At 41.9% G+C, this 13610-nt stretch overlaps 1 protein-coding gene across 2 annotated transcripts in view; it reads right to left on the reverse strand.

The window, feature by feature from the left end:
• Positions 1–5378: 5378 nt before the first annotated feature.
• Positions 5379–13610, reverse strand: part of osbpl11 (oxysterol binding protein-like 11) — a gene marked incomplete at its 5' end in the record, with an annotated part of 17720 nt that continues 9488 nt past the window's right edge. For both annotated transcript variants that reach the window (XM_014031611.1, XM_014031610.1), the window contains 5 exon segments: positions 5379–7492; positions 7581–7734; positions 7816–7998; positions 8075–8261; positions 11381–11849. In XM_014031611.1, coding sequence (XP_013887065.1) covers positions 7436–7492; positions 7581–7734; positions 7816–7998; positions 8075–8261; positions 11381–11849 — 1050 coding nt within the window.

The following is a 13610-nucleotide window of genomic DNA, read 5'->3' on the forward strand; positions in this document are numbered from 1 at the left end:
GTTACCGACATCTGGTGAAAATTTCATGTCATTAGTACCTCTAGTAATATATTTACTGAGAAAAATGGTGACGTGTTCAATACTTATTTTACCCGCTCTATATTTAGCTAATAGCAATTGTTTTTTTCAATGAGTGTTTTTTTTAACAGAAGAGTCCAAACCAATTTGAGTCTAACGATTCCCAAGCATGTTTTCCCCTACCAACCCTATCAAAGAAGAAGAAGAAGTCAGGAAATTTGCAGGATTGGACTCAGGTGTGTGATTTACCATTATACCCCAGCAGGTGCTAATGAGGCATAATTTGCAGCGGGGTTATGACCCCGACAATAATTTGATCCAGTCCATATAAGCCCCCCAATATAATGACACAATTTGCTCAAACACAATAGAAATGAACTGGTTAAGTAGCAGATGCAACTCTCTTGTTGTCTTTAGGTAACTTTGACTTGATATAAAAATTTACGATATCATCATTAGCGGAACAAATCAGAGCCGGGTCGGGGCAAATGACCAGGCCCTTTACACAAAATAATAAAGCTCATGATAACATCATTTTATACAACATACACGTGCCTGCAACAGCAGGGCTTACAAGCTTCAGCACCACAGATTGACTATGTTATTTTGAAGTCCATCAAATGGACATGAAGTCTAAATAAACCAAGAAAACTATTGAAACATTCAGTTACTGATGATAACACAAATTGAAAACAGTTCAACACCACTTATAGCGGTCGGGTCATTTTGACACTCGCTTTATCTATTTCATCCCAGAGCCTGGACCCTATCAGTAGCTAAAGTTCAGTAAAACTGGCACAGCGGCCCACATGTTCACKAACACAATTTCAAAAAGAAGTACTCACCTGAAGGACACACAACGAGCCTTGGGCTCTGAGAACTTGTCCATGATGCTCTTTGATCTTATGAGTCCTCTCAGTCTTTCCTGTCCCACTGTGCTCCTCAAGTGCAGCATAAGTTATATGTAGTCTGTAATTTTTTCCTCAMTTTGCAGGTAGGCATATGCTGATGTGAACAGAACAATCTCCCAGATTTTTTTGAAGTTTTACGGATTTAAAAAAACGTAGTTTCAAAATTATTTAACATTTAAGAGCCCGTAGGACATTAAAAAAACAAACAAACAATAAATACCATCAAATAACCATCTTCCAACCCGTACTGCCACTATAAATGGGTGGGGGGGGGGGGGTACAACTCTAAAATAGACATATCTCAAAAAGCAATCAAACTTGTACTAAGTTGATTCACGTCAGAGTATTTATTTAAAAAATCCAAATAATAAAACAGTCATGCAGTTTTTATTTTTTGAACATAAATTTTGCCCCTCTGTTACTGAGAAGCAAATTTCATCATGACCGTGGTTGAAGACAGGGATGTTGTAACCAGATTCTTCTCTGTAGAGCATGGTCAGTGCAGTGAGATGTGATGTTGTACCTGAGGAAAGTCTGGATTCTCTTCAGTGTTGAGAAGCTCCTCTCAGATCCAGCTGTGAGGCATTCTGTGTGCCTGTCAACTGTTTTGCTCCTGTGGTTCCWTAATTGGTCAACAACTTCACCGCAGCTGCTGTTAATCAGGATCATCAGCTCTCAGGGTTCTTAAGGCTGTTCAGAAGACCAGATCCTCGCTGATGCATCGCATGCTCTAGGGTAAAGCATCTCAGCCCCTCCAAGTAACATTTATCTGAATCTTGTTAATCGTTGTTGCCTTGTTTACTTTCCTGTGTGCAGAAAAAAAAATCCTCCCGAGTGACCTGCGTCCCTGTCGACCTGTTTATGAAATTACCTGAGAGCCGCTCACCTGATCCCCTCCGTGCTGCTGTCTGTCTGCCTCCGACCATTACCGGAACCTGTAAGCCATTTGTGGACTCATCTGTAAATACTTACTGGTACATACTCACTGGAGCTGTGCCCTCCTCCCTGTGCTCCCTGGACCCACTGTTCCTGGCACCTGTAAATAAAATCACTTACACTTATACTCCTGATCTCCTGAGTCTGTTTGTCGTTTGCTGCTCAAGTTTGACTATTTCTGAAATCCTGATAGTATGCATCAGCCAAACACAAYGTCAAAGAGCAGCTYAAGTGACAATCAGCCCACGAGTTTTCAGGACTCAGTTATAAGAACATCACAATATGATTCAACAGTTATGTTTACTATAACAGGACATCTCTGCCATGTTAAATCAAGTTTCTAACAGAGTTTTTGCCATAGATGATAAACTTGCTACGTTGATGCATGCTACACCTGTAAACCCACCGGTTTCCGCCTCCCAGCTWGTCAACCCAGCTCTCACAACTCGAGAACCAGATTTGCGACCTTCTGAAATGTTTGAAAGTAATATAGACCACTGTGGGGGATTTTTGTTACAGTGCAGGCTGGCTTTTGTTCGTTCTCCCTCTTTATTTCCTTCAAACTTTGCTCGCAATACATACATTGTTTCTGCCTTAAAAGGAAAGATGTTACGCTGGGCACAAGCATTTTTAGCCTCACATGCACTTGAAACCCTCTCATCCCAGTTGTTTATTCAGAAGTTCGAACGTATGTTTAACCATCCCCTCCAGCAGGAGGAAGCCTCCAAGCGTCTGCTCTCCCTTCGCCAAGGGCRGAAGTCAGTGGCTGAACATTCGGTGGATTTCCGCGTTCTCGTTGGGATGAACTGGCACTAAAAGGTACTTTCACTAACTCACTTTCTGAACCCATCAAAGGCCAGCTTGCCTCCTGGGATGAACCTGGGAGTTTGGGTGAATTGATCTCTCTTTCCATCCGCATTGACAACARGCTCCGTGAACATCGTAAGGAGAAGGACTCCATCTTCCACAATCCCCGGGTTACCAGTTTCCGCCCACCTGTGGGATCTTCATCCAATCARTTTCGGCTATCAAGCGAACCGGAACCAGAACCGATGCAGGTCGGTCGAACCTGTTTGTCCCCCGAAGAGCGGCAGAGACATTTTTCTGCAAAGGTATACCTTTATTGTGGAAATAAGGGACATTTTGTGGCCACCTGTCCAGTGCKGGGAAACGGTCCGGCCCGTCAGTAATGCAGGGGATATTGCCAGGACCGTCCAAACTTTCCTCTGCCTCTCTGTTATCTCTGCCCGACACAATCATCTCTGACCAGAACAAGTTACCTATTTCTGCCCTGGTGGATTCGGGAGCAGAGCAGAACCTTATTTCCTGTGATCTCGTGGACCAGCTATAAATCTCCACCACTCCTCTTGAAACTCCTCAATTCCATTGCTGGAGTCACTGGACAACTACTCACCCATTTCAACCGCAAAATGTGCAACCTATATGTGATAGTGTCTGGCAATCATCACGAGTTTGGTGAGTTCCTTGTTTTTGATTCCTCCTCACCTCAGTTGTTTTTTGGTTTCCCGTGGCTTGAGGTTCATAACCCTGTTTTCAACTGGAAAGAGAAACTGAGTCCTGGAGTAAGTTCTGCTCTCTGAACTGTTTAAAGTTGGCCATTACCATTTSTGTTAAAAGAGATGAACCCATGGAGGAAACATATTTGTCTAAGGTCCCACCAGTGGCGGYTGGTGGACTTTTCTCCAGGTGGGGCTACAACTCCAAAATACATATCTCAGAAAGCAATCAAACGTACTGTTGTATCACGACAGTGTATCTATTAAACAAATGAAAATAATAAAACAGCATTACAATGTCATGTAGTGTTATTTTTTTGTACATAAATTTTGCTCTTCTGTTACTGAGAAGCAAATGTCTTCATGACTGGTTAAAGTCAGGGATGTTTTAATAAGATTCTTCTATAGATCATGGTCATTGCAGTGAGATGTGATGTTGTACCTGAGGAAAGTCTGGATTGTCTTCAGTGTTGAGAAGCTCCTCTCAGATTCAGCTGTGGTCAGAGGAGATGTGATGAGAATCTTCAGCAGAGTCACAGTCTCTGAAGGTGTCCAGCAGATTGTTCCTCATGAACAKCTGGTCCTGTTCAGCACTGGGCGAGCCTCCATGGTCTTCTGAGCTGCTTCAGATAATTGTCAGTCTGCAGCAGTGTAGCACTGATCTCCTGATTATTTCTACCGTTTTACAGACAGATCCCTCACAAAGTGGTCAGTAGGTGCAGGGGTGCTGATTCTGCACAATCACAGTGAGAGAGTACAGTTACCCACTAGGTGGTTTTGTAAAGTTATCTCAAGCTGAGATATATGCAATCAACCAACTGGGAAGAATTAATAGTGTTACTATTAAATGGGTACCAGGACACACTGGCATTTATGGTAACGAGAGAGCTGACTACCTTGCAAGAGCTGGCAGTCAAGCCCACTTTAAAGGACCAGAGCCTGCTATGGGCGTTTCAACAACAATCTGCAGGACTGCCCTACAGGCATGGATCAGACGTCAACACTCAATCCGCTGAAGGGAGCTGACAGATTGCAGACAGGTGCGAGAACTGATAAATGGCCCAAATCCTTGGTTTGGAAAAGCCCTTCTTACCTTGACAAGGAAAACTTTAAATACTCTGGTTGGAGACCTAAATGGACACAACTTGCTCAATCGCCATAAAATGGTGATGGGACTCCATGAAAATGGTCTGTGCGATGCCTGCGGCATTGAATTAGAGACCTCTTTGCACTACTTGGGCCAATGCTTGGCCCTGAGTAATTGAAGGGGAAGAATTCTTGGAGAAACTTTTATGGATCCTGAGAAGGTTAGAACATTGAGTGTTTCTAACCTGGTGTCCTTCTTCCGAGGGACGCGAAGGTTTGATTAAAAGCTCAGTGTCTCTTTTGGGGAGAGTAATGGGCCCACTTATGAGGCTCCCGCTCACATGGGTTTTACCCATCCCCCATATACCATAAACCATACATCAGCAAATATCTCAGAGTTTCACAGGACTAGTTACCATGGAATCATATGGGCACTTATTTTTTGTGCATCTGAATGAAGGATAATAGGAACAAACAGGCTCAATCCTTACAACAGGCTTTCTTTCWCCTGTGTAATAGCTCTAAAATTAGAATCATCTTGCCCCAAAATGATGCAGAAAAGTCCATTTAATTATCATTATTTGGATGACAAAAAACCCTGCGAAACATCTCCAGTTCATCTAGGCATGAGAGGCAGAGATCCTCCATTTCAGTGGTCTGAAGGTTTACTTGTGATTTCTAAAGTAACCTGCTAACCCCATCATCTCATTTCACTTTATCATTCTTTGCTCAGCGTTTGTACAACTGAGTTGTGGTCATGTGTGTATTCAAAGGTTAGCTGTGGTGGCCATCTTCAATTGCATCGACTCCAAAGGTAAACAAGTTGTTCATATTACAYTGAGCCTTTCATTCATTATGCCAGCGGACCACATGGGCAACAACCATACAACAGAACAGACACTGAAACATCTTACAGCTGATATGCAGTTTTATTTGAATATTATCACACATTTTTCTACATCAGKTTTCCTTCAACCTCAGTGCATTTCATAGGTTAAAAATCAGAAAGCAGGAGAACGACAACACCTGGGATTTTGGGAAAAATAAAAAAAAAAGAGCTCAGTCCACTTCCCTCAACCTCAAGCACCGTTTCTTGAGAAGAAAAATGGGAAAACACGCCATAAAAACCAGAACATACTGTACGTCAGTGCATCRTTCAGGTGAGAAAGTGATGAAAAAAGCGTCAATTCTTCACTGGAAGAGACGCTCAGAAAAAAYGCTGAGTAAGGCACCAGGACTGGGTGGGAGTAGCTTATTGACGGCAGGGTGGATTTAGCCGCTTTACATACAATTCGAGGCTAAAACGTCTAAAAACAAACAGCATTATGGATCAGAAACACTGATGGAACATTTCTATACAAAATGCAGCTCTAAAAATTAGAGCAATTAAAGCACAGGATAGGAGATAACCACACTTTTAAAGAAAAAATATTTATTGCATTAAAAAAACAAAAAAMCCCACATTTAATTAAAAGCTTTTTAACGATAGACACAGAAACACATGTAGTCAGAGACTTGGTGCAATCAGCCGAGACATTTTGTCGTCATGCATAAGGATCCAAAAAATAAATAAAACAAGTCGGGGAGAAATTTTTAGATGCATTCCCATGTGATTTATTTATTTCTTTTATAAACTAATTTGTCAGCTAATCTATGACATGCCGTTCCGACATATTTTAAGAGCGATCAGTCATTAAAGCGCTTTGCCGAAAAAAATATGGTGATTTTATTAGCGAAAAAAATAAATAAACTGTAACACTGCCTGATTTAAATGTAATTTATTCATTTATATAAACCGGTGCAAAATAAACTGTTCAAAAACATGAAATGATTTATATGAACTATACTATAAAGTGTTTATTATCATTTATGTTACATCAGTGAACAGACTATTTCTACAATATAGTACATTATAAACCATCTGTTACATGTTTGAACTGTTAATGAATAGAATAAAGAAATGTAAAGATGCAAAGAWGGGAAAACACGTATGGTGTAATCTGAATTACCTTTTAGGATTAGAGATTATATAGATGACGTAATARACTGCGTGGCAAAAACAGTGCAAGTTTCCCCAAGTTTTAAAATGTTATTACYTGCATTAAATTATAAATACAACAACATATTAGAGCACATAAAATTGGGGAGGGGGAGGCAAAATTCCTTAAAAAAAAGGAAAAAGTTATATCTGTGATTAAATTGAAACACTTCTAACTAGTGAGTGAAAAATTTATTAGGATAAAAAGACAAATATTCAAATTTACAGGAACAAAAAGTGAGCTTTGCAAAGAATATATTTCAAATAAGTAGCTAATTTCACAACAACAAACTTGCAAACTTGTGTTTTTGCCTATAGTCTCAAAAACTTTTGGGTTTTTATTCTTTTATTCCTTTCCATTCATTTCACCTCAGATAGCAATAAAAAACAAATCTGAATAGAATTTTGCCAACTTTTCCAACCAGGAAAAAAATTTAAATAAAATAAAATAAACCCCCCTATCGGTCTGATTTGCTGCTGTAAGTGTGGGAATCTTGTCCAGTGTTACCAACTTTACTCTAGAAATTTGYCCCCGATTTTAGAATCACATTTCATCCCAACTTGCCTCGGTTTCTTTAGTCATTCAGATAAAAAGCCTGAAATGAGCCATCACACTGGATTAATGAATTTCAGGCCATTTGTTTTTTCCACCCCCATTCTCAGTCACCTTTGTTAGAAATCGAAGAGATGAAGAAAAGAAACAAGATTAGAGCGTCATTCATCGGACTGTCTTAAGGCTGTGAGTACCTGTACAAGAATGTGTTTTCATCCATGTTGGATTGTATAAAATAAAAAGGTCAGCAGTACAAAAGCTGCTCTGTGAGCATCGCGCCGCGTCTCTGTGTAGAGCATGCTCTCATGTCATACCTGCATGCATGTGTGCACACAGACACGCCCCCAATCCACCTTTCTTTAAAACACTGAAGGAACTAGGACTTGGATGAAGAGTTTTTCCATAGTGGCTTGCGGTAAAACCAGCCGTCACCCTGGAGGAGGAGAAGAGACCGCCATCAGTGTTTCCTTATTTTTTTGCGTTGGGAAAACTCCTGCAACAAGTACCGTGGAGCTGCTCACCTCTCGGTCGAAGTATCGGGTCCTCCAAAGCGTCTCGGTCTCGGCGCGGTGCCGCTCCTCTGTCCGCTGCCGCTCCTCCAGGACCCTCTTGTGCTCGGTGGCTTTGTCGATGTTTTTCTGCCGTAAAGCCTCCGTCACGTGCTGCCAGAGGCGCCTGTGAAAACATCGATGAAGTTAAACGGCYGCATCGTTCCATTTCGACGTCGAACGAACCGGACGGAAAACCTGATCCRACCTGGACTCGGTGGGCGCCTGCTTCTCCACCGGCCGGACGCGCTTCCTGGTCACGGGCAGTTTGGTGACGTCGACCACCTTCGTCTCCCCGCCGGTGTAGCTGAACTCCAACACACCGTTCCACTCGCCTTGCACCCGGCACACCACCGCGTTGGTGTGGTTGTGCTTCACCTCTGCTGTTACTCTAAAGCAGACGCAGGAAGGTGACGCAGACACTAAACAGAGTGAAACGTTAACCTGCACCACGGGAGAGGCCTTACTTGTGGAGTTTGCCTCCGTAAAATGGTTTYGTCTGGAACGTGATGACCGCGGAGTAGCCGGATTTGGCGCAGCTGATGTTGACTTTGCCGCCCAGCTCCACCCAGGGAACGGTGAGGATGGAGCGAGCGTAGGCGCAGGGCAGCGTGAAGGTGTATTCTTCGTCATGCTCCAGCAAATGCAGGCAACCTTGAAGAATAGGAACAAATAAATAAACAAACACCAGCTAAACACCTTTTTAGTCCTCCTTGGTAAGCTATCCCGAAAATTCAATCCCAACTGCTCATCAATTACTTACAGCAGTAATTAAATATAAATTGCGTGGGATCACTGCTTTGCAATCCACTTTGCAGAAATGTAAACACAGAAAAGCAAAGCACAATTTAGAAATTGATGGGTATTTTTGATACAAGTGCATGAAAACCCCATCTGTCTATAATCTATAAAAATACCCAACAACATAAAAATTTGGCAGATTCTTATTTCTCTTTGGCAGTGATTTAAAGTTAGTTAATGCTGTTACTTTTAACATTTCTGGATGCTCATTTACAGACAAAAAAAGCGTTTCCCCATGAAAATAGACAGTTTGCTAACCCCCAACCCAACCCCTTTCAACGATCTATTTCAGGAAAAAGGTTTCTGCCATTGTAGTTTATTCGTCCGTCCGTTTTCTTCCTCTTATCCGGAATCGGGTCTTTGGGGGCAGCAGCCTAAGCAGAGAGACCCAGACTTCCCTCTCCCCAGCTCCTCTGGAGGAATCCCAAGGTGTTCCCAGGCCAGCCGAGAAACATAGTCCCTCCAGAGTGTCCTGGGTCTTCCTCTGGGCCTCGTCCCAGTGGGACATGCCTGGAACACCTCACCAGGGAGGCGTCCAGGAGGCATCCTAACCAGATGAACCACCTCAACTGGCTCCTCTCGACGTGGAGGAGCAGCAGCTCTACTCTGAGTCCCTCCTGGATGACTGAGCTTCCTGGATGACCATTGTAGTTTATTTCGAAAGGATTTTAAAGTGAGAACTAGGGTCAGTGAACTTCGCACCCCGCCTCCACAGTGATCCATTGCAGTGGTTCCCAACCCTGGTCCTCGAGGAACCCTATCCTGCATGTTTTAGTCGTTTCTTTGCTCTGTAATAGAACTAATACTTTTATGTTTAAGTAAGTAATTCATGACATCCTTTAATGACCTAGGTTTTCATGACATGCTGTTCAGCTACAGACAGAATGATTAAAGTCAGAACAAGATTTGCTAACAACAGTCATTCTTAGATATCACTTGTGTTTATCTTTGTTTTCCATTGACCTTGTATCAAATCTTGCTAAGATGGCATAATGGTGTTTGTTAGTATATATATGAGGCCTCTCGAGACACAGTGTTCAACAGAGTTCAACAGTAGTGTGGAGAGACTGAAGAGAGAAGCAGAGGCACAGAGACAGKRCAGGTTGTTCTCTGTGTTTCCTGTTGTTGCAATAAAACTCAGCTGATCATCTCACAGAGTACCTTCATTCTTGGACCACGTATTTCTGTCTTTGTTAAATAAATATTACCATAACAGCTCTTTAGCAGGTCTTCAGAAACCTGTTAATCTCTCTGTCCAACATTTAAGTTTGTCAAAGCAGGGAAACATGCAGGATAGTGGACCTCAAGGACCAGGGTTGGGAACCACTGATCCACTGGACCAGTGAAACGGACAAGATGTAAAGATCCCCAGCTAGCAGAGACGTGGTTTGAGAGGGTTTTTCAGCTGCAGGACTTGAGTTGAGAAAACTTTAGCTCACTAAAACTCCCAGCTGTCATTTTTTAAGCAAAAACATGAAACAAGCAACAGTTCTACATCAAAAGCTTTGATTGGCTGCTTATTAAGACTACTTTTAAACAGCTTGTTGTCCTGACACTTGTACAATTAGCCCTGCAAATTAAACACTAGTTGAGAAGCATAGATTGCTACATGGTTTGGAGTGATCGCTGGTAGGATGAGGAGGGAAGATTGAAGAGTGAATAGTCAAAGAACATCTGAATATTTACAGACGAGCTCTAAGAAWGGTTTTTGTTGTAAATGCCCATTCCTCGCAGATTAATCTCCTACGATTCTGCCTCGCCCATTTCTGCATGTTATCACAACAGCTTCATGCTGTTTACAACCTGGAGCGTCGTAGCATACTTTGATATAAATATAATAAAGAAAAAGCAGCAACATTACAGTATCGGTTTTGGAAATTTGCCACTCAGGAACTGAACTTTACTGTTGGATCGGAAAGTACGTTTTCTGAAGAACCGGAGCGAGTAGAGAGACGACGTTGCAGCTGGTAAGCTCAGTCACACACACACTTCAAGGTTAAGCTAATTTATTTCTTACTAAAATGTGGTGTAAGCCAATTAAAGAACATAGACGGTGTACACAGGAGTTTTTCAGCTGACCTGGCAGATGGCACCAGTGTTTATTTACGTCTGAGTGTTGGAAATGCATCATCTTTTAGTGATAATATTGTTAGTTAACTATTAAATTCCCTTTTGTTCAGAAAGCTATGATCTGTAAAGTGACTAAATAAATTTTTTTTAAATTTTTTTCGTTAGAGGGTTAATTCCAAAATTGAAGTCAAACCATTTTTAAAGAACCGTGTCATCCATGGAAAGCTTAAAAAGAGAGTAGTCTCACTGGTATCCGAAAAATACATTTCTTCAAAGGCATCTTTTAATCCAAAAAGACTGCAGTGAGAGGTAGTTAGTTTTAGGAGCTCTGCAGACACAGTTTCACCCGGTGTTTGCTAGTTGTTGCTGCTGATAGCCTGCAGGGGAGGTGTGTTCTGTGATGAGAAAGCTCAGCTTGGAGACACAGCCCAGAGGAGGAGCTGCTCCCAAAAGGTGGTTCTAGGCTTAACCTGTCGTTTTTGCTCCACTGCCTGGCTGCCTCAGGACACTGCAGGATTTCTCAAACATGCATGAATGAGTCAAAGTAAGACTCTGGGCATGTTTTTTATGAGAGTATAACATTATAACATGATATAAAACTCAAAAAAGTTGATTTAACATGATATAGTCCCTTTAAATTAGGACAAATGCTTGGCGCATCCAATAGTAGTAATAGTAGTAATAGTAGTAGTAGTAATAATAATAACAATAATAATAATAATAATAATAATAATAATAATAATTTCTTTGTTCTTGAAGATCTTTCACCAAATCAAAAAAGGTTTTCTTACATTTAGAATCAGTGAACAAGCTTTCACTGAGAGCTGACACACCTACCAGAGATAACCACGACCTGAATGATTAAGAATGGACAGTTTTGGTTTGAAGACAGTGTCTCTCACCTTCTCCAATCATGGACACTCCAATGGACATCCCCATGAACTTGCTCTTGGTCCACACGTGTGTGTTGACACACATCCTTCTCTCTTGGCACTCGGCGTAGAAGCCCGACACCGGGGGATGGTGGGACACCTGCTCGGCCACAAAGCGCAGCTGGTCGAACTCCTGGGCTGAGGGAGCGTTGGGGGGTTCTGGGCTCCCCAGCGAGGGCTCCTTGGGGGAGTCTTGTCTCCTGGGCACCCTCCAGGAGCAGTGGAACGTCTCGCCGATGATGGGGTTGTAGGGCTTCTTGGCGATGGCGCCCTTGCGGCCCTCGTGGAAGGAGGTGAGGTAATACTCCACGAAGCGGACCATGCGGTCCTCCGGGCTGCTGCCGTCCGTGATGGCAATGAAGAGGTCCGGGTGGGACATGAAGTCTGCGTACATTTCCAGCAGAGAACGCTTCTCCAGGATGAAAGTGGGGAGGACCACCTGCAGGGAGATTAATCATTTTAAAAACAACACGTCACAGAATCACAGCTACGGAGTGACGATGAAACGGCAGTAATCAAAGCTGTCAGMGGGCCACAGACCAACAGGGAGGAATCAGAAACCAGACAGGAGGATTGAATGTCACTCAAGGTGGTGTCCTGGATCAGTGGTTACAAACTGAGATAAGCTCTCGTTGCTTTGTAAGATGAACCACAATCTGCATGTGTGGCAAGGCTGGCAGAGGAATCAGCTCATTTTATTTGAAATAAATCTGTAACTCAGTTAAAGCCATGCTTTTACTGGATCCATACCCATGTTCTCTCCATTGCACTGTAATTCAGTTTATATTTCATTTGATTTATTAACACAGGTACAACACCATTTTACTCAAGGTTTATTTATTCTTACTACATCTCAATGAGAGTACCAATGACTTTTCTTCTTTTTGATAAAATGCTTCTAATAACAGAACAAGTAATTTCAGTGGATAATCCTGACTGACACACACTGACACAGACAAGCCTCCAAACTAACAAAGTATAAAAAACACTTCATTCACAGGTAAAATCAACATGCAGGCTTTTTACGTTTCTTCAAATAAGTTCTAACATGAAAAACTCTGTTCATTCTGTCCTTTAAAGCTACAGCTTCAATGAGTTTCAACAGGAAGTAATTTCAACAGTCAAACTATGTTCAAGTGCAAACAGCTGATACAGAGTTGTTGAAACCGCTGACTATATAGTGCATTTATTTCTTTGTATTGTGTCTCTTTCCTGTCCGCAAACCCAGTCGGTCGAGGCAGATGGTCTCCTGTCCTGAGCCTGGTTCTGCTGGAGGTTTCTTCCTGATTAGCAGGGAGTTTTTCCTCTCCACCGTTTGCTCAGGATGGGAGACTGTGATGAAGTGATTCAACACAATCTGCTGTAGGGCTGCAACAACGAATCGATAAAATTGATAAAAAAACGATTATTAAAAGCGTTGGCAATGAATTTCATTATCGATTCGTTGTGTCGCGCGATTTATGCGTCCCTCGCCGTGTCRCGGAGCCATTTACGTCATGCAGGGTGTTGTCAATGCTGACTGACCTAAATAAAGTTTAGGAAGAAAAAAAACTCTACCTGTACAGATCCATCCTTTCCAACTCTCAAGAGAAAAGTAGAGACTTCGAACTTTAAACCAGTTTTTTAATCGTGTTGTTAGGCCAAGTAGATCCGAAAATATGATAAAAAGTATCTGCCACAGTGTTTTTAAAAGATGGTCTGATGCGGGGGGGGGGGGACCGGGACCTCAATCCACCGTTTGTTTCGTCCTCCTCCTCGGGCCAAAAGTATATAAAAACCCTCCAGTTTTTTTCTGACTGARGCTCAAAGTTATTTATTTGTTGAGCAGCAAAAAGGTTCAGGACGAAGGAATAAAAAACAACAAAAAAAAGATGCGATTGAGCAGCAGGTCTGCAGGGAGAGGGGAGGAGGAGGAGGGTGGGGCTGCTTCAGAACCGCTTTTACTGGGTCAAATAATGTTTTAGTCAGACAGAACCAACAAGAATGAAGCAAAATGTAAAGAGTTAGAGAAAAATTATAAATGTTAAATGTAAAATTCTAAATATAGTAAATTAATAGTAGTTTTACATCTAAAAATCATTTTTTATTATTTTAATCTATTTTCCTCATTCAGCAACCTATTAAATTTCTGTTATGTTTCATGTATGAGAAACACGATTTTTTTCCAGTCAGTATTTAATACAACTGGCAAAATAAATTG

Source organism: Austrofundulus limnaeus, unplaced genomic scaffold, assembly GCF_001266775.1.
Source record: "Austrofundulus limnaeus strain Quisiro unplaced genomic scaffold, Austrofundulus_limnaeus-1.0 Scaffold1282, whole genome shotgun sequence".
NCBI lineage: Eukaryota > Metazoa > Chordata > Actinopteri > Cyprinodontiformes > Rivulidae > Austrofundulus > Austrofundulus limnaeus.